Source organism: Girardinichthys multiradiatus, chromosome 10 (genome assembly GCF_021462225.1).
Source record: "Girardinichthys multiradiatus isolate DD_20200921_A chromosome 10, DD_fGirMul_XY1, whole genome shotgun sequence".
In the NCBI taxonomy this organism is placed as follows: domain Eukaryota; kingdom Metazoa; phylum Chordata; class Actinopteri; order Cyprinodontiformes; family Goodeidae; genus Girardinichthys; species Girardinichthys multiradiatus.
Window position 1 is genome coordinate 17793690 of NC_061803.1, and position 21930 is coordinate 17815619.

The window sequence follows — 21930 nt, forward strand, 5'->3', positions numbered from 1 at the left end:
GAAAGTGAGGTGATTTAATTAAAATAAAAAGCCAAAAAAAAAAGTTACAACATGACTTGACAGAACAGCATGGGAGGAAACAGGCATATACTGGGTCTGACTAGGCATGAGCAAAACAGTCATGGACAGTCTTGGCTTGGCATGGCGAACAGTCGAGGACAGGGACATGCTTGGCTTGGCATGAACAAACAGTATACTGTTTGTTCATGTCAAGTTTAAGCCTCTTTGGCCTGGGGGCTGATGCTCCTGTGCCTTGCTGGCACATACTTCTGTGCGGGGAGTTTGGCTGCCCTGGGGTGATGCTTTATGTCTGGCTGCCTGGGACTGCTGCTGTCTTCCAGAGCTGGGTCTATCTGCCCTTTGTTGCTATTCATGTATTCATTTGTATACTCTTCATGGCTGTGGATTACAGACCTTCTACCGTTCTTGCCACACTCACAAATGTACACTTCCAGATGACAAACTGTTTTTGGGTACACTTAATTGTTTTACAAAATTTTGTTCTATCTTTTTTGTTGAAAAAAAATTATATAAGTTATTATTGTTTAGTCTAAATCATGTTTATGTTTGAAGTTCTACTCTAGCTAAGATGATTCTTATTATTGTTTTTAGTGTGAAAAAGGGTTTGTGGAAGGTTAAGAAATGCGGTCTGGAGTGGATCACTCCCTGGACATGACAAGCTTATACCATATATGGGAATGACTACTCTTTTATGTTGAAATCTCTGTAAGAATTGGCTGAACCAATTCCCGCTTTTTGCTTGTTGGAATGTGAGTTGAAAATAAAAGGCTGGTGCAAGGATTTCTCCCCTTGTGAGAAGGAAGTCGCTGTTCTGGCAGAGGACTGTCTCACCCTTGCAAGTCAAACTTACTTGGTTCACTTGTGTCTTTAATTACACTTGTCTGTATTTATAAGCTTTCTAACTAATTTTTTTATAAAATATTTAATGACAGTGTGGAATCTGTCGTGTTGTTTTTGTACACTTCAGATTAAATTTAAGATGCTTAGAACCTGAGGAAGACATAACGTACAACTTTAGCTCAATAGTGTATAAAACATCATTCCACAATCAATCTTTGGAGTGCTTGAATGCAAAAGCAATATTTAGTAGTGTAGAATATTTCAGGGATGATGCATTCAGACTCTTCTTGGCAATTACATGTTGTTATGACAGAAAATGGTGCCTCCCATTAGAGAATGTTATGCTCTGTCCTTCCATATACTGTTCAGTGAAGAACTCTTCAACATAAAAATACTAGGAATACAACAGCAAAGGCAGCCAGCACTCTTACAAAGGAAAATGTTTCATCTCTTGCAACAAGGATCATTCTTGACAAGACTTTACCATGCTTAAGAGACTTTTAAATTAAGCATGTACGACTCAGTGAAAGCTAATTCAAAACTTCTGTGTGGTTTGCTGCCATCCTAAAGATGTCACCAGAGACTCTCAGCTGGTGAAATAGTTGCTGGATCTCCCAGTGATACATCATTTATTAGTAATTGGGAAGTTGCTAGAACGATAGATGTTGTTCTACCCTGTCTGGTTACCTGAACTCCTAGAGGGATTTCCGTAGAAAGTCGAGCAGCACTAAAGGGCCAGAAGGTTTAATGTGTGTTATTTGGACATTGGCGATCTAACTACTTAAAAAAAGGCAGAATAAAGCACATAGATATAATTATTGTTTTTTTTTTTTTCAAATAACTCTTTTTATTTTTCTCACCATAAATGCTTTTTATGACAGTGTGTTCTCAAGCTGTTCTTACACTGACATTACAAGCAACTTTTTTGCCATCAGTAGGCCCCCTCCAAGTTTTGGAAAAATGCTGACAGTACAAGTACAAACAGTTCTATGGTTTTTGTGTCAGGTAACAATATCAGTAATAATAAACATATTTTCTTTACCAGATTCTAATTATTTGAATCTAATCTCAACTGTACAAGAATACACAACGGATTCCACTCTGTCATTATTTAGGTAACAACAATCGATAAAATGTAAAGTCCACCCAGTGATTAAACAGTTGTAGAACCACATTAAGTAGCAATAGCTCTCAGTAATTGTGTGACTTCAGTCTCTCACATCGCTATTAAGGAATTTTGGCCTACTCTTTGTTCCAACATTGCCTCAGTTCAATGAGGTTTGTGGGCATTAATTTGTGTGCACCATTTTTATTAGATTGAGGTCTGGATTTAACCGATTCACTGCACTGTGATTCTTTTCTTTTTTCAGCCATGCTGTTGCAGGTTTGCTACTGTGTTTAGGGCCATTGTTTAGGCCAAGCTACAGCTGTCATACATATAGTCTCACATTTCACTGTGAGATACTTACACAGAGGAGTTCCTGGTCGACTCAATGACTACAAGATGCCAAGGTTACTGACTTCAAAACAATCCCAAATCACAACCCCCACCAACAATGTGCTTGAGAGTTGGTATGAGGTGTTTGTACTTATATGCTCAATGAGTTTGGCTTTCTCCCAACATGGAGCTGTAGACTATTGCCCAACATCTTTATCTTCATCTAATTTGTCCAAAGGGAATTGTTCCATTTGTATATTGTTCCTTGTGCATACCAGGTCCAAACCTTTTGCAAAACCTTTTTGATCTTGTTTATTGATTGATTGAATTAGTTAATTGCGATTTCAGGGTTTTTATTTGTCTTTTTGTTTTGTTGCAGGTACCTAATCCCTTCACTGGATCGCTCTCATGCTGGCTTCTACCGCTGCATCGTGAGGAATCGGGTGGGAGCCCTTCTGCAGCGACGCACAGAAGTACAAGTGGCCTGTAAGTGCACACACAGACTAATGGAACAAATGGAGGAGCATATAGATCCAGAGGAGGAGGGAGGGTGCGTGTGCTTAATTGCATGCAGAGTACACAATATGCTCAAATTCTCTTTGGCTGCCTTTGTATCAAGGACTGACTGGGGAGGGACAGATGCTGGCGGGGTGAAAGATCTACCTGCATTTCATTCGAAGCGTTATCAACCCAGACAGCTGTTCCACCCAGCATTCTCATTAGATTGATTTTGTTGCCATGGTTCTTTTTAACTTTGCTTCATTTCAATATGACCGCAGCTTATTTCAGACTCCCTCTTTTGTCAACAACATCTGTTGTTTCTTAGCGGAAAGTGCCGCTCCCCTGCACTGAATTCCTGTAAATTTTCCCCCAGCCACTTTCAGGCCGCTCTGATTCCTCCTCTCGTTAACAAGCTATTATAGATGCACAGTAGAGGCGTCTGGAGGGCCTTTGCTCTGTATCCATTCACATCCTCTTATGCACAACTGCCCCCCTACACCTATTCTCCTGCCTGGGCATGCCAGGTTTGCTGGCTTCTTTAGGTTGCAGCACATTTCGATTGGATTTCCCACACCGTGTTTACCTGATAATGCAGTCAGCCAGGTGTGACAAGGGAAGAAGTGGGAGGGAGAAGGGGTAGAGCAAAAAGTCCCGTTGGTCCACATCTTTGTGCTGGACAAACAGAACATTAGTGTCAGCAACTTCCTCCTTCTGCTTCTCCTTTCTCTTTGCTGAATTTTGGTTACTCCTTCACCAGCTGTTTGTGTTGCCACTTCCTTTCGCTGTTGACTTTGTTTTCTGGCCACCACTGCTTTCTATTTATTTTTTGGCTTGCACCCCACTGTCATTCAGCTCCTCTATATTCCTACATCTCTCCCATTTCCATAATTCTCTATTGTCTTCGTATCTGTTGCTCAATCTATGAAGAATTTCGACAGAGATGCAGGGTAAAAAAGAAAGGAGAATTTGGGACAAATGCATAAAGAAATGCATAGGGTAGACAAGAAACAAAGTGGAAGAAAAGATGGAGACATTTCTTTTTGGAGGCTGCTTCATTGAGGTAGCACAACTGGGATTCCAAAGACACACCCTAGAGAAAGAGAAACACAGAGAGGTATTAAAGATTGGGGAAGGAAGGGGAGGAGGACATCCCATCACAAAAACTGCAGATCAAAGTCGGGGATTTGCAGACTCCCCAGATTTTCATTTAAGCTAAGCACCACGGCTACGGTGCAAAACCAGATTACCTTTTTTTTGTTATTCTCTTTGAAAAAGAGCGGGAGATGGAAAAATAAGGTTGCCGTCAATACACAAGCACTCCAACATCGCTGGTTTGAAGTCTCGCACCTTGATCTCCGTGCAGTCCAGACATAAATACATTCAAAGTGTTCTGAGACCTAATTGACTTTTTGATGCAATGATTCGTTCATTTCAGATGAGCTTTCTTTATTGCTCATCCTTAAATTAAAGAGGCGAAGATATGATTCTTTCCCCGTGTGATTTTCTCTTGTTAACTGCATCAGATCAGGGGAAAGACAATGCCCACAGTGCTCCTTTAACATCAGTCTATAAAACACAAGGAATATTGGTGCAGTATTTTTCTGTAAGAATTCAAAATATGAGACAAATGTGAGAAAAGGAAAGCTGAAGGAAAGGTGGAAAAGTAAGGAATTTGACATAGAGTCAATTTAGCTTCCTCTTAATGTTCCTTTGTGACTCATTACATGTTGCCTCTGAAAAGCCTTTTATGATTTGATGTAGAAACCATAGAAACAGCACTGCTCTGTCCGTCAAAGTAGCATTTCAGAGCTAAAAGCAGATGGCAGCAGCCCTGAGGTCGCCAAAGGAAGGAGAGAGACATTTGTTTCAGTGACTCTATATGTGTGGCTTTTCAACACTCCTGTGTGGCCTGGCATGCCCTCTGGCACTGTTTGACTTTGTGTTTGTGGTTTATTTGTCTTTTTCTAGTCATGGGCAGTTTTGAAGAGGGAGAGCGTGTTCAGTCTGTCTCTCAGGGGGATGGCGCTCTCATTCCAGCTCCACGAATCCGGAGTTTCCCCCGGCCGCAAGTCACCTGGTTCAGAGATGGACGGAAGATTCCACCAAGCAGTCGCATGTAAGTTTGGTGTGTTTTGTGTGTTATTAAGAGAATAGCTTTGCTGCCTAATTCCTAAAGTTGCTGCACATTCAAAATACCTCTAAGCCTGAACATTTAAAGAGCAAAATTTGTTGATGGTTAACAAAATATAATTGTCATTGCAGTATATTTTAAAACTACCCAAAACAAACCCAATTTTGTGTAATTTTTTCCTTCTCTTCTTTTTTGGGCTACAATTTAGAGGTTACATTGTCAGATACAGCACTTTTCAAATGTTTCCATGACCCTTGAACTTTTTTATATTTTGTCATCCTATAACAATAAGATTCAGTGTATTTCATCAGGATTTTGTGATAAACCAACACAAAGTAGAGCATAATTTTTAAGTTCAAAGTTAATCTTGAACATAAAAACCATGGTGTACATTCCTATTTAGGCTGCTTTACTCTGATACCACTAAGTACATTCCAGTGCAACCAACTGCCTTTAGAAGTCATCTAAATAATAAATAGATTACAACATTGTTTAATATAATCGCAGTATAAATCCATTGTTTTTTATGGGCTTCAGAGTGTTGTTGGGGAACATTAGTGAAGAAACAGCATAGTGAAGACCAAGGAACACAGCAGATATATTTGTAGAGGAACGTTAAAAAAGGTTAGGCTATAAAACAGTGTCCAAAGCTCTAAACATCTCAAAGAATACTTCAGTCCATTATCTGAAAATAGAAAGAGTATAGAAAACCTTCGAATCTACCAAGACTTGGCCATCCATTTAAACTGGCTGGGCAAGGAGAGCATTATTCAAAGAAGAAGAGTAGGGTGATGGTACCTTTTGAGGTGCTGCAGAAAGTCATAGCTCAGGTGAGAGAATTTGACAACGAGACAACTATTAGCCATGCACTCTACAAATCTATCCTTTATTGAAGGGTTGCAATAGGAAAGCCATTGTTAAAAGAAATACAGGGGTTGGACAATGAAACTGAAACACCTGGTTTTAGACCACAATAATTTATTAGTATGGTGTAGGGCCTCCTTTTGCAGCTAATACAGCGTCAATTTGTCTTGGGAATGACATATACAAGTGCACAATGGTCTGAGGGATTTTAAGCCATTCTTCTTGCAGGATAGTGGCCAGGTCACTACGTGATACTGGTGGAGGAAAACGTTTCCTGACTTGCTCCTCCAAAACACCCCAAAGTGGCTCAATAATATTTAGATCTGGTGACTGTGCAGGCCATGGGAGATGTTCAATTTCACTTTCATGTTCATCAAACCAATCTTTCACCAGTCTTGCTGTGTGTATTGGTGCATTGTTATCCTGATACAAGGCACCGCCTTCAGGATACAATGTTTGAACCATTGGATGCACATGGTCCTCAAGAATGGTTCGGTAGTCCTTGGCAGTGACGCGCCCATCTAGCACAAGTATTGGGCCAAGGGAATGCCATGATATGGCAGCCCAAACCATCACTGATCCACCCTCATGCTTCACTCTGGGCATGCAACAGTCTGGGTGGTACGCTTCTTTGGGGCTTCTCCACACTGTAACTGTCCCGGATGTGGAGAACAATACATGTTTCACATTGTCCACAGCCCAAGATTTGCGCTTCTTGCACCATTGAAACCGACATTTGGAATTGGCATGAGTGACCAAAGGTTTGGTTATAGCAGCCCGGCCGTGTATATCGACCCTGTGGAGCTCCGTGGTTTTATGTTTTTTGGATACAATCTGGGTTAGCACCCGAACATCCCTTTCAGACAGCTTCCTCTTGCGTCCACAGTTAATCCTGTTGGATGTGGTTCGTCCTTCTTGGTGGTATGCTGACATTACCCTGGATACCGTGGCTCTTGATACATCACAAAGACTTGCTGTCTTGGTCACAGATGCACCAGCAAGACGTGCACCAACAATTTGTCCTCTTTTGAACTCTGGTATGTCACCCATAATGTTGTGTGCATTTCAATATTTTGAGCAAAACTGTGCTCTTACCCTGCTAATTGAACCTTCAGACTCTGCTCTTACTGGTGCAATGTGCAATCAATGAAGACTGGCTACCAGGCTGGTCCTATTTAGCCATGAATCCTCCCACACTAAAATGACAGGTGTTTCAGTTTCATTGTCCAACCCCTGTAAGTCTTGTTTGCAGTTTGCCAAAACATATGTAGTGGACACAACAAACATATGGAAAAATGAAAGAAAGGAGAAGAGCAGAACAGAACAGAATAGAAGAACAGAAGAGACCAAAATTTAGCCTCTTGGCCTACATTCAAAATGCTATGTGTCAAGTAAAACTCAAATTCCACATCACAGTGAACATACCATCTCTACTGTGAAACAGCTAAATACAGGGTAAACGGTAAGGGTAAGACTGGGGTGGAGGTTTACCTTCTAGCAGGTAAACAACCCTAACGACACAACCTGAGCTACAATGGACTGTCTCTGACAGTGGAGCTGGTAGAGACAAATGCAAAATGACTTGCAGCTGTAATTGCAGCAAAAGGTGGTTCTACAAAGTATTGACTTCAGGGGGGTGAAATGCACAACTTGGTTTACAGATTTGTATTGTAAGATATTTAAAACACACTCTCCTTATACTTCCTAATTAGGCATTACTTTTTGTTGGTCTGTCCCATGAAGTGCCAATAAAACACAATGAAGTTTCTTTGTTGTAATAACAGAAAATGTTGAAATGCTCAAAGGGATGGAATACTTTTGGTATGTACTGTATATTGATGTGTTTCTTTCCTGTTCTTGTGTGGAACAGTGTTTTCTGCATGTACCGGCATGTGTGGGCAGTAAGAAGTCTCTAATCCCTGTCTCATCACATCTGCATTTCTCTGCAGTGGGAGGTGACCTTGCCCTTAGTTAGAGTGAATCTTTCTTATCAGCTCCTCTTCATCAGTAATCATACCCTGACCCTGAATCACACTGTGCGACAAGTGCCCAGAGATTCGAAGCAATAGCTGGCTGTGGTAGATCTTGGCAATCTTCATTTTGTCTGTTTTAAAAAAATATCTGGATTACCTTTATGAAACTCCTTGGAAAATAAAGAGTTTGGAGTATGCTCGACCCATTTTGATGTTGATTAATGTAATTTTTAAGTCTTGAAGAACATTTTTCTCGATAAAAGATGTTTTCTCTCTGTACATGCTGCAGTTTTTTCTAATGCTGATCAATTGTAGACCCTGCTTTTAAAGACTATGTCAGAATCTGCCATTTGGGTTTTTTTGTTAGTTTACTTTTCTTAGCTATTCTTCATGTTCATGTGTTTAACATTTTCCTGTAGATCTGTTTTCCCTTGGTTTTGTTATTTAGTCTAGTTTTTGCTCAGTTCCTCATATCCCTGCTTTCCTCCTGCTAGTTTAACCTGATACCTTTCCTCAGCCTCCCTGCAGCCTGGTCCACACCTGTTACATGTTTCCTCTGATTACCTGCCTCCCATTCTCATTGGTCCACACTCCACTCCCCTCAGTTTATAAGCTCTCTGGTTTTCATTGTTCTTCACTGGTTCCTCCTGTAAACTTCTCGTCAACTCCCCTGTTATTTGCTCGAGTTCCTCCTAGTGGTTTGTTTTCTGTTAGCCTCCTGAACCGTTTCCTTTGGATTACCTGCCTGTATTTGTACTCTGCCTCCCTGCCTGTAAGTCTGCTTTGCATCTTATCATTAAACTTTATCTATTCACCACGCGGCCTCCTTGCCATGTTCTGTATCCCGGTCCTGCCTCCAAACCCCAGACCCCGACAGTAGGAACCAGCCAACATAAGGACCAAGCAGCAGGCGAGGAAAAGATCACGATGTGAGAGTATCTCAGGCGTGCAGTGGAGAGAAGTGCACGCCAAGCCAGAGAGGCGGAGGAGCAGCGATCGCCATTTTGGGGCATGCAACTGGCGATCCCTCTGCTTGGTACCGGCCCGCGACGCTACACTTCATCTCTGACCTTCCAGCGTGAAACACCAGCCCGGCATCAAGGATACAGACGTGCTTCTTCCTCCTCATCATCAGAGCCTGTGTTGGGCGCCACACACTTCCTCTGCCCGGTTTGGGACAGCTCCATGCCGCCACCTGAGCCTTTCTGTCTGTCTTCCAACTCCGAGCTTCCTGTTTGCTGATCCTCCTGACGTAGACGCCGTTGCTGTCAGGACACTGTCCCCTCTGTTGTGGAGCTTCGGACAGGTGCCTCCTTATCCTTCCCGGAGGGTCTGGCCAACACTCCTTCCCATTGCCTGGCGTCCCCGACTTCGCTTCCTGGTTCCCAGCTTTGCCCCAGTGCCCTCTAGTGGCTCCCAGCGGAAGAATAAGACATGCTTTCTGGTTTGGCTGCTGCTCGGGCTGCTTATCATGGAGCCTGTTTCCCGGACACTGCAGTGCTTCTAGCTTCAGTTTTCCAACAGTACGGGAAAGCCAGCATAGGCAGCCTCTGCATCCACTGAATATCCGCCACACGCCTCAGCTCCTGTTCCAGTCCTCTCTGAGGGATCTGTCGACGCTCCAGCTTCAGTCTCTGCTGGAGGTCCATCAGCCGCCTCAGCCCCTTTTCCAGACTTCTCTGAGGTATCTGCCGATGCTCCAGCTTCTTTCTCTGCTGGGGGTCAGCCAGTTGCTCCAGTTTCTGTCTCCACTGGAGGTCAGCCAGACGCTCCAGCTCCTGTCTTTGCTGGAGGTCAGCCAAACACCACAGTGCCAGCTTCAGCCTTTCCAGATCAGCCACCAGTAACAACAGCCTAGCAGCCTCTTCTCCCTGCACATCTCCTTCTCTGCTCCTGCCTCGGAGGGTCTTCCAGACTCCTCAGGTCCTGCTCCAGCCACTAAGGGTCAGCCGGCGACACCTCAACACCTGCTCCAGCCTCTACAGGAGGACAGCCAGACTCCTCAGTTGCTGCACCTGCCTCAGTATCTTCTGAGTTTTCTGCTGGTGCTTCAGTTCCTGCTTCCGTCGGCCCTTTGTCTTAGTTCCTGCTAATCTGTCATCATTATCTTCACCCTCATCTGCATTTCTGGCTCAATCATCATCATCTTCATCATCTACACATCTGCCTCAGACATTATCATTATCTTCATCACCTCCAGTCTCCGCTAAAGGTGGGCCAGTTGTTCCTGTTTCTGAGTTCCAAGAGGGGTTCGAGGGTGAACCGCCTTCATCTCTAGAGCCTCAACAGTCTCGCTGCAGATCTCCAGGGTCCCAGTGGTTTCTGGACTGCTCTCCTGTGTCCCAGTGGTTTCTGTACCGATCTCAAGGGTCCCAGTGGTTTCTGCACCGCTCTCCAGGGTCCCAGCGGTTTCTGCACCGCTCTCCATGGTCCCAGCGGTTTCTGCACGGCTCTCCAGGGTCCCAGTGGTTTCTGCACCGCTCTCCAGAGTCTCAGCCTGGTGTCAAGCCTCCAGAGTCTCTGCTTGGTCCCAAGCCTCCAGAGTTGCTCCGAGGCCCCTCCACGCTCTGTGGCAGACCTCCAGACCACCTGCTCCGAGGGTCTCCCAAGCTCCGCAGCAGACCTCCAGACCGCCTGCTCCAAGGGTCTCCCACACTCTGCGGCAGACTTCCTAGACTCCTGTTCAGTTGCCGCAGGTTGCCCAGATTCCTGCCCAGCCCTCATCCGGACTATGGCTGACCTCCTGACAGACGTCCCCGAGGGACCTCTACTCTGCTCGGCCGACCTCCTGACCGAGAGTCCTCTGCTCAGCTTGGCCGATCTCCTGACCGAGGGTCCTCTACTCTGCTCAGCCGACCTTCTGACCGAGGGTCCTCTACTCTGCTTGGCTGGTCCCGTCGCCTGTCTCCAGAACGCCAGCTCCTTCGTCACCGGCTTTCTGATCGCCCGCATATTTTTGCCCGCATTTTTTTGCCTGCATATTTTTGTTCTTGTGTATTTTATGGTCTCCATTCCTGTAACAAATAGTCAGGGGCAATTTGTCATTATATCAAAACCACAAAAATGCTACATATTTCACATTCTTTGGTTTTAGCTGTTCTAATGAGTAGCCAAAGCAACTACATGGTGTATCCAGTCATTATCTCCATTCTCCAGAGAATCGCAGGATACGTTTGGATTAGTTGAAAATATAGAAGTTTGTAAGATGTCATTAGGTAAAATGATCTATGTGGAAATGTGATCATTTTAATTGCAAAATATCATACAAAATATAAGGGCATAGGCCACAAGCAGTAACATTCACCAATGTTGTCTTTCTTTTTCTTTCAATTGTTCTTTCTTTGCTTATATTAGTTTTATATGTTGCATTGATAAACTACATAAGTGTCTTTAAATCAGTCAGTTTCTTGATCTCTACCTTAATCTACCAGAAATGTATCTGAAGGATCAGCTCTCTGCCCTCACAAAAGCAGGTTACATGTATTTTTTATTCAGATTTGAATTTATATCACAATAAAACTCAATTTCAATTAAGGGTTATTTAAACACACTTGGAACTAAAGATTAAGGTAATCATGTATTACATTAATTAATAACACATGTCCTAATGATTTAACTAAGCAGAAAGAATCACAAAAACAGAGGTATTCTACTCTACAAAGTACTTCGACAGCTAAGAGGAGAGGTTTCATTAATAAGAAAGAAAAGGTTTAGAAAATTAATAAAGTCTAACTTATCAAACGTTTGTTGGTCTTTTAGGAGTTTGAAGAAGGTTTTTCTGCATAGAATACATTTCTGAGTGTCATACACATCATTAATCTCAGGGAAAAAGGTTTGGGAAAAAAGAATAAGGAATTAGTTTCAGAATCATCTTTGTTCCTGGAGTTCCTATGTCAACCTCCTCCTGTCTATTTGCTAGCCTGTCTAATGTTTGCAGTTGTGCATCAGCTTAAATAAAGCATTTTCCCATTCCTGCGACCTCCCTCCCTTGTCATGCATTTTGGCGTTCCCTCCCTTTCATCTGAAGCCGTAACACCCACTGTGCGTTCTTAGCTGCTCTTCATCCTCACTTCCTACCCTGCAGCTCAGAAAATGCTAATACCACACACACACACTCTGCCAAGGTCACAGTGTGCAAATGAGCACTGTTGTTAACTGCCAGCCTTTCTTATTGAAAATCATTTAATTGAATTTGATTCTTGCCAGTAGTTACTCCATAGAGGCATCAAAGCCTCACCAGTTGGGGGGTGGATTGAGGAAGCGCTACAGATCTTACCAGCAATTCACAAATTTTACCTTGATAAAGGATCTCTCCAAAAACCAGTGCTCTCCAGGATCAGCTCAAGATGAATAGTCTCTCCAGTCATTGTCGCACAAACCTCTTTGTAATACAGTATTGCTGTAAGAAAGGGTTCTGTAATTGGGCCAAGTTGTAGTTGGCGATAGCGTGAAAGAAAATGGGAAGGAGAAGACTGAAAAAAGTTACAACAGCCACAGAAGCCATTTTAACTGTCACAATCTCTATTCTACCTTCCTACTTTCTGATTTCCCTTTATTGTCCCCTTTTCCTGCTACCCCTCCTTAGGTGTCATAACTTTAATTTGCAGGCTCTTCAGGGGTCCATCTCTCTCCGTGTCTCTGTGCTCAGACTAATCACACCTGGGCAAGAGGAGAGGGTAGAAATGTAGCTGGATCCAAAGTGCATGTGACACTCACCTCCAGCCAGTCAAACAGCTAATACATTTTGTACTGATATTGAAGATTTACTGTAATGTTTTTTTTACTCGTCGCATCATGTTTTTATTCCAAACTTTTATATTTTAGTCTTTTCGGGAGACATTCTGTAAACTTGTGGACTGCAAATTTTGAAACCTCTAGCTTCTTCCTGAATTGTATCATAGAATAGGAAAGATATATTTTAAATCTAAGTTTTCTTTTGCAAGATCAAATTCAATTAAAAAATTCAAATTCAAAAATACTTTATTAATCCCAAAGGGAAATTAAATGTTGTTGTAGCTCATTATGAGGGTTTCCTCAAAGAGCCCTTGTAGATGCTGATGGCTGTGGGCAGGAAGGATCTCCTGTAGCGCTCCGTCTTACAGCAGATCTGTAGAAGCCTCTGACTGAAGACACTGTTGTTGTAGGACAGTCTCATGAAGAGGATGCTCAGGGTTCTCCATAATGTTCTTCATTTTATGAAGAATCCGTCTTTCCACAATGATCTCCAGAGGTTCCAGAGGAGTCCCCAGAACAGAGCCAGCCTTTTTTATCAGCTTGTTGAGCTTTTTTAAGTCCATGGCTCTGATGCTGCTTCCCCAGCAGATGATGGCAGAAGAGATCATACTTTCCACAACAGACTTATAGAAGATATGCAGCATCTTGCCACAAACACCAAAGGACCCAAGCTTCCTCAAGAAGTACAGTCTGCTCTGTCCCTTCTTGTACATGGCTTCACAGTTGCATCTCCACTCTAGTCTGTTGTCCAGGTGAACACCGAGGTATTTATACTCCTCCACCACCTCCACTTCTTCTCCCATGATAGAAATAGTTTTTGACTTATTCCTGTTTCCCTTAAAATCTACAATCATCTCCTTTGTTTTAGTCACGTTCAAAATGAGATGATTGTTTCCACACCATGCCACAAAGCGGTCCACCACCTTCCTGTACTCAGCTTCTTGTCCATCTCTGATCCACCCCACGACTGCAGAATCATCCAAGTATTTCTGCAGATGACAGGAGTCTGTCTTGTACTGGAAGTCTGAGGTGTACAGAGTGAAAAGGAATGGTGAGAGTACAGTCCCCTGTGGTGCTCCTGTGCTGCTGACTACCTGGTTAGACTCACAACCCTGCAGTCTCACAAACTGTGGTCTGTTTGTCAGGTAGTCTTTGATCCAGGAGATTGTTGAGGCCTCCACCTGAATCTTCTGGAGTTTCTGACAAAGCAAATCAGGTTGGATTGTATTAAATGCACTGGAGAAATCCAAGAACATGATCCTCACAGTGCTACTGGCTTTGTCCAGATGACAGTGGGTTTGTTGAAGCAGGTGTATGATGGCATTTTCAACTCCAACTCCACAGCGATAAGCAAACTGAATGGGGTCCTGATGGTTTACTGCTTGCTTACTCAGGTGGGCCAACAGGAGTCTCTCTTGGACCTTCATGATGTGAGATGTCAGGGCAACAGGTCTATAGTCATTCAGGACTGATGGGTGAGTTTTCTTTGGTACCGGAACAAGACAGGAGGTCTTCCACAACACCGGAACCTTCTTCTGGGCCAGGCTAAGGTTGAAGAGGTGCTGCAGAATCCCACAGAGCTGCTCTGCACAGGCCTTCAGGACTCTACGGCTGACATGATCTGGACCTACAGCCTTGTTCCGATTCAGTCTTTCCAGTTCCATCTTCACTTGACTTATTGAGACACACAGGTGGAAGGGGGAAGCAAAGGAAGCATCAGCATCTTCTGATATGGTTGAAGGCAAAAATGTAGAAGCTGAAGGGTTTAGGGCTGAGGTGGAAGATAAAAAATGTGAGGTGTTACTGGACAGCTGTGGGTCCTGCGGGTCAAAGGAAGGTGGAATATCTGTTTGGCTGTGAGCAGGAGAGGAGGATGCGAAGCTTGTTTCTGAACTGAACCTATTGAAGAATGTGTTCAGTTCATTGGCTCTGTCCAGACCTCCATCGGTCTGATCATCCTTCTGCTTGAAGCCGTGATCTTCCTCATCCCTGTCCACACATCTCTGATATTGTTTTGCTGGTGCTTGCTCTCCAGCTTCTTCTTGTACACCTCCTTGCTGTCTCTTATCTTGACTTTAAGTTGCTTCTGTATACTCCTCAATAATTTTCTGTCTCCCTCTCTGAAGGCTCTTTTTTTCTTGTTAAGCAGGTCCTTCAGGTTACTGGTGATCAAAGGTTTGTTATTGGGGAAGCATCTCACGGTTCTGGTGGGGATGATGTTATCCACACAGAAGTTTATATAGTCGGTTACACACTCAGTCATGGCATTGATGTCATCTCCATGTGGCTGGCACAGTGCATCCCAGTCTGTAGCCTCAAAGCAACCTTGCAGAGCTTCTTCAGTTTCCTGTGACCATTTTCTCACAGTCCTCTTTATTACAGGTTGCCTCTGAACAAGGGGCTTATATTTCAAGCAGAGAAAAACAAGATTGTGATCTGATTTGCCTAGAGGAGGTCTTGCTGTAGAGATGTATGAGTCCTTGACATTTGCATAAAACAAATCCAATGTTTTGTTTTCTCTGGTAGAGCAGCTGACAAACTGTTGGAAGTGTAGCAGAGAGTTAAGCATGGTTAAAATCACCAGAAATTGCCACGAAAGCATTGGGGTTTTGTGTCTGTAGCTTAGCAACAACTGAGCTGATGGCATCACATGCAGTGTCGGCAACAGCGGAAGGTGGAACGTAAACTGTTGCCAAAATAACACTGGTGAACTCTCTGGGTAAATAATATGGACGAAATCTTACCTCCAACAGTTCAATATCTGGACTGCAGAGATGACACTTCACAGTTACATGTCCTGGATTACACCATCTGTTGTTCACAAGTACTGCCAGTCCACCTCCTTTACATTTGCCACTCCTCTTTAAATCTCTGTCTGCTCGTATGGTTAAAAAGCCAGGCAGAGAGACGCTGGAGTCTGGGATATGATCATGCAGCCATGTCTCAGTAAAACACATAATACTGCATGCCCTGTACTCTGGCTGGGTCCTTTGTAGGGCTTGGAGTTCATCCAACTTGTTTCCCGACGATCTCACATTGCCCATCATAATCATAATCCTAATAATGTTTTTTAATAATCATAATCGACGGAAGAGATGGTTTGAACTTCCTCCTTCGCTCTCTTCTCTTAGCTCCTGCTCTGCATCCACGGCGTCTCCTTTTCAACTCAGCAGGGATTTGGGGTTGTAGTTGAAGTATTATTTGACCTTTTGAGATATTAATCAGCCGCTCCCGGTTGTAAGAAACAACCCCGTTGCCATGGCAATGCATCATAACAAATGTCCAAAAACAGAAAGTATTAAGAAAAATCCTCCAAGCTGCATAGCATCCGACACCGGAGTGGACAGTCGTCCAAAAAAAATCAACTGTATCCACCACAAGAGGAATAGTTCCCAAAAAAGAATAAATCAGAATCAAAAGTAACAGAGCTACTCCAACCTGCTGCCACCTTGAGCGGCGCAATTCTAGAATTTTAATAGATTAGAATCAAGGTAGAAGCCTCCATTACAATCAGGATGTTTGCGTGTAGCAACAACCTTTATATTAAAAAAAAGAGCAGCTCAAGTTCAGTACCAAAGAAAAAACAGCAATTTTATTATATAATGATTGTTTTCCATTGATAATGAACAGCAACCATATTTACTGATGGGTAATGACTACCTTGGCTCAGTTACATTTACTTAAGTACCTTTTTGAAAAAAACAAAAACAAAAAAAACAACTTCTAGATATAGTTTTACATTCTACAAGAGTAATATTCTACAAGAGTAATATTATTTTGAAGTAATGCTACTTTTACATGAGTACAATTTCTACTCTACCCAACTCTGGTGACTTTACTGAATAAAAGGCAAACATGCTTTAACCCAAAGACACACACTTAAAGTTTGTTTTAAATTATTATATTAAATTAAAATACATCTTTTTTTGTACATAAGCTTCATTGATGCACTGTTGATTTCAATCTGCTGAGACTGCTGACCCATTTGAAGGTCAAGTAAAATTTCAGTAATATTTTGTCACTGGAAGTACTTTGCACACTTTTAACAAATATACTACACACTGGAAGTATTGGTTTCAAAAGCTTTATGTTGTCAACAAAATTAGATTAGTAATATTTCTTCTGCCTGAATTAGCTATTTTGTTAAGATGTTAATTATTTCAAATACAACTTCATTTCTGTCTGTCTGCTAACAGTTTTCACAAATTAAATCACATCTTATGATCAAACAGTTGTTCAGTACTTGAACAACCTTTTTGTCAAATGCTTTTTTAATCTTGAGTCATTTCTTGGATGACTACTGTTTAATTCTAATCGAGTATACTATACTAAAATATACTATACTAATGCTACTTGAGTACTATTCTTGGCAACTCTGCTGATCAGGGACCTTACATTACTAATCACAAGTACAGTTTCTTGCAAAAATATCCTTATCCATTGAACATTTCAACATTTTATTATATTACAACCACCCATTTGAATGTATTTTACTGTGAATGAATGTGATAGATCAATAGAAAACAGTGGTGCATTATTGTACGGTGGAAAGAAATAATTGATGGTTTTGAAAACAATCAGAAAAATGTATCGTGCAGTTATCTGTTACTCTGATAATCTGTAAATACAATCCTGTGCAAGCAATTGCTTTCACAAGTCACTTAATTAGTAAATTGTTCTTACATTGTTATTACGGTACATGTTATTTAATCTTAGTATATATCCAGTTGTTCTGTTAAGGCCTCAGAGGTTTGATACAGAACATTATTAAACAAACACCATCATAAAAATCAAGGAACAGAACAGAAGGGTCAGGGAGAAAGTTGTGAAAAGGTTTAAAACAAAGTTATGTTATATAGCTATATTCCAAACCTTGAACATCCAACAAAGCATGTTTCAATACATAATTTAAAACATGTGGCACAACTGCACAACTACAACTAAATGGCCTAATAAAGGATAAATTACTGCATTGCAATTGCAAATCTGTACTATTTTAGTCACCCAAAAGCTCCTAGTCAAACACACAGCACAGGTAAAATAAATGTTGCCACCATAATATTTTTATATGTGAGCACAACACACTAGCTGGGACATAAATGTGTAAAGAAAACCTACAGCAACTTAATGAATACTTCATATTTTGCTTCCAAGCTGTCAGACTCCCCCTGGCAGTGTCTCGCTGTGACACCACGACTGCTCTCTCTGCCATGTGGCACTTGCAGCTGCTGGTCCTGGCGAAAGGAAAGATTTTTTATTGTGTGGGTTCTGACAGTCTTCAATCAATTTTTCTGTTCCATATTCAAAAATGTATCCATGTTTGTCTCATCGCATAAGACTGAATTAATCCATTCCACTTAGACAATCATCTCTTTGTGATGGGAAAACATGGCACGAAGCGTGAAAATAATTATTTAGTACTAAATGTCATTATTCCTCCCTTATTGAACAGAAATGCATTTGGCATAGTATTTCCTATTTAGCTGGTGTGATTTGTTGTGTTATTCTGGAGACTTAATGTGGTGTATAATCAGAACATCCGTCAGTACACACATTTGCCCGGAACTGCTGGGGCTGCTGGCAAGAGGGTGAACTTGTCACCGGATGCAGAAGCAGAACCTTTTCTTCTACTATTTTACCTCTGACAACACCTCGGTAAATCCATTGCCTCTTGTTTTTCTTGCTAAAACTTTTTATTGGCACTTTGGCATGGATTTATCCGCACTTTATTGCAACAGGCTTGTAGAAGAATCAGAGAACGCTGACCTGTAGGAGTTGGCGGGGAGACATCTCTGACATGAACACACATTGCAATTCTCCAAGTAATCTGCTATAGCTGCTGATCAGTAAATGGCCTTTGCTTGTAATGCTCGGTTTCTGTCAGTAGGCTATAGATTTCCTTTTAGTCACAAGGGCTACCAAATAGCTAAACCATGTGTCTCAGTATCTTCAACACTGCTTAACATTAATCATGAACCCAACAATCCATTTATTTTTAAAGTACACTCCAATATCTGATTTTACTGTATAGCTAGACATTCATGTTGTGTTTACTTTGTACTTTGTATAAATTTAGGACATTGTAAGAGCTTAAATAGATTCTTCACCTCCAATATCCTGGAATGCAACCCAAAATAGTTCATTTTTGCTATTGCATCTGAAGGACAGAAAAAATTATCATAAATAACTAAATAAAAAGATTCATAATGTTATAAAATGAGTATGCTGAGTCTTTCTTGATGTAAGGTGGAGACCTTAGGCTGCAAACCTTGCAGCTGAAGACCAAATTCAAAGATGAGCTTGTAGCATATATAGAGCACAGTAAGTGTTAATAGATTATCTCCTCTAGTGGTGAGAATTGTTACCTCAATAGTGAATAACTAGTCAGCTTTGCTTCTGTTCATTGTTTCATGATGTCACCTTCTGCCTGTGCCCCACAAGGTTTATTATTGTAGGAAACTGTCAAATATGTTTTCTTCATTTTCGTCGACAGCCTGTGCTCTTATAGCTGCTGCACTAACAAGACAGTTGTGGAGGACATGAAAGCATTAGTGATTTCTTCCTACTTTGACAGATTTGGCTTATATAATATGCACAGTTTCTGTCTTTACAGATGCCAATAATACATTATACATTTCCATATACAAGAGTTACAGTTTAGAATTTACTGTTCAGTGGTAATTAATCCATGTTTTCTTTTTTGTGTCATCATAATGTTCCCATAATTATTTGTGCACTTTAGGATCTCGACTGTTGTTACCAGAATTGAGCGTGTGTTGCAGTTAATGCACCTAATGTAAAACGTATCAGTTACAAATTATTTTAAATAAACACTTCATAAACATGACATGCTTTGAAGCACTTTTAGGAACATCATCTGCGGGATAAAAGTGTTTTCCAGCTCAATCAGTAGTCATGAGTAATGCTGTCCGCAAAAGCTTTGATCAGTGGCAACGAAATGTGGGTGAAAATTCAGGTCCTGCGAGTTGATGTCATTACACATCCACCCGTTAGTCTGTTCTTCCATCTATCTGTTGATACAAACTGAAAGGGCTATTCTAAATTATTATTTATGTAATAAATTTTCATCAGACTCATAATTGTTGATTATATGAAATATCTTTTTGTACAATTTTAAAAAGCACTGGTGAGACTGTTATTTTTCCAATATATTTATTTGAAGAATCACTTAACTGACATCCATCAAAATTGAACTGTTATATTGAAACTGGTTACTGATAAAATCTAGACTTATAAGGATCAGTAATAAACTTTCTAACAATTGACTGAAAATAGGCATAAACACAAACGTCATCGCTTTCTTTAAGGCCGACTTGACCCACATACAGAGAGAACACTCAAACAGAGAACCGTTTAGCTCAATTATTTATTTTCTCGGCTTCACAAATAAACGTGGAGAGAATGGTGGCCGGACGTCAGGCTGTAAAGGAAACGGCAAAGGTGTTCAGGTCAGAACTAACTACAGAGAAATTAAGCTCATAGTTCAGGTGGGGCGTGATCCGCCAGTGGAAGTGATGCAAGTCAGGCTGCGTGGCTGCACGGGTTAGGCGAGAGCGTCAGGATGGTCCGGACTGATCCGTGGGAGGATGAGCAAGTGCACACGATCAGAACTGGTGGAATTGCCAGGGCGGCTGCCAGGCCAGAAAGTGATCCAATAAATCCTGATTCCGTTGAAAGTTGTCCCAGAGCAGGTCCTCAGCGAGGAGCTTGGTTTGCAAGCCTGGGTAGTAGGGAAAAACACAGGCTGTCAGAGTATTTCTTTAAATATTCTCAAGGTACAGAGGTACGGGCCAGGTGATCACTACCGCAGAGGACAAAACACTCAGGAGTTGAAGGGCTGGCGAGCCACCCGTATATAGTCCACCAGCTGATGAGGAAACACGGTACACCTGTCAGTCTCACGGAACCCCGCTCCGGCGCCCCGTTGCGGTGGAAGAAGGTCAGCAGCAGGCAGGGTGGAAGAACAAACTGACAAAACATCAGATTTGCCTATACAAGGACTCTTTTTCTGTCACACACTGAACACCCTATACGCACACAATACCCTAAAGAAAAAGTGTCAATAATTCACAGCATCCCCGTTATATACGATGAATGATGTGAAAAAAAAACTGTATTATTGGTTATGAAAAAAGATGTGGGGAATCTGTGGCCTGGACTCTCTTTGTCTCTTTGTCTCGTGTTAACCTAATCGTGTTGCTACTGTGTGTAAGTGTGTGTGTGTGTTTGTGTGTGTCAGACAGGCTCCCCCAATGGTATCCGCACCAATCCTAATATGAAATAAAAATTCGCCCTATAAAAATGTACTTCCTATATAAACAGAAAGGAGCGGGATGTTCAGAAACTATTCAGTCTCATAAGTCTAAGCTTTTAAAACTGTCAGTGTTTCTGTCTGAACCTTAAAGCAAAGGTTTCTTGCATAATTTGGAGGTATTTTACCTGACTTAAACCCCAAGGTATGGTTTGGAAGAGAATGGTAAAACAGAAGATTCTCAGGAGAAAAACGTTTTAGGATCTATGAATTTCTCAGCAAAGAGCATGGCCTTATCAAAACATGTCTTGTGTCACTTCTCCGTGAATTGAACACATCTCTTGATGTTTGGTCCTCTTCATCCCATTTTTCACCTCTGCTGATGAGGAAATCTCTGCACAACAGCTGTTTGAACAAGAATGAAGATCATTCTGTTGAAAAGAGTTCATGGTTGTCTTACCTGGCTCAGGGCACTGGATGGTTTTCCACTTTGGATTACTCCAAAGCCAAATTAAGAAAAAAAAAACACTTTAAAAAAGTCTGCAAATAATGGTAAACAACTACGAAAAAACGTTGCAAACCGGGCTATTGGTCTATATGTAATGGAGGTCTGGAGCTGGGGTACGAGGTTAGGCCTCCTCACAGCTGTGACAGATGCCATAACACTCCAGTTTAGTGTGTGTGTGTGTGTGTTAGAGCTCGCTCTGGACTGGATTAACACAACACAACACGGCTTGCATGCAATTGACAAAGTCTGGTTGAAACAGATTGCAAGATATAAAGAGTCCACGAATTATTAGTTTTTTTTGTTTGTTTGTTTGTTTTTTATTAAAGAGAGCGGTCTGGATCATTGTTAATTTAATTTCAAGGAGATTCAATTTATTTACCATAATTGAAATTAGAGGCGGGAAGTTGGTTGTAAGAAATAAAACATACAAACCCCTGTCTCTCAATCTCAATCAAAAATACATCCTCTTAATCATTAGTGATTAAAGTGCCAATGAAAGATAAGGCTATAAGTCAATGAAAATCACCCTTGATACTCAACATAAATAATCCAGAAGGCACTAATTGCATATGAGACTAATATTGCTTGTTGCTGCATTAAAGCAGCCGAGTTGTTTCTGAGCTACAGTCCAGCCTGTGGTTCTCTCTA

The 21930-nt window shown here is 41.7% G+C and overlaps 1 protein-coding gene across 1 annotated transcript in view; it reads left to right on the plus strand.

The window, feature by feature from the left end:
- The window catches only part of sdk2b (sidekick cell adhesion molecule 2b), a 543702-nt gene that overhangs the window by 404453 nt on the left and 117319 nt on the right, over positions 1 to 21930 (plus strand). Inside the window, exons 3-4 of the mRNA XM_047377275.1 lie at positions 2679 to 2785; positions 4769 to 4916. Coding sequence (XP_047233231.1) covers positions 2679 to 2785; positions 4769 to 4916 — 255 coding nt within the window. The remainder of the gene's footprint in view (positions 1 to 2678; positions 2786 to 4768; positions 4917 to 21930) is intronic.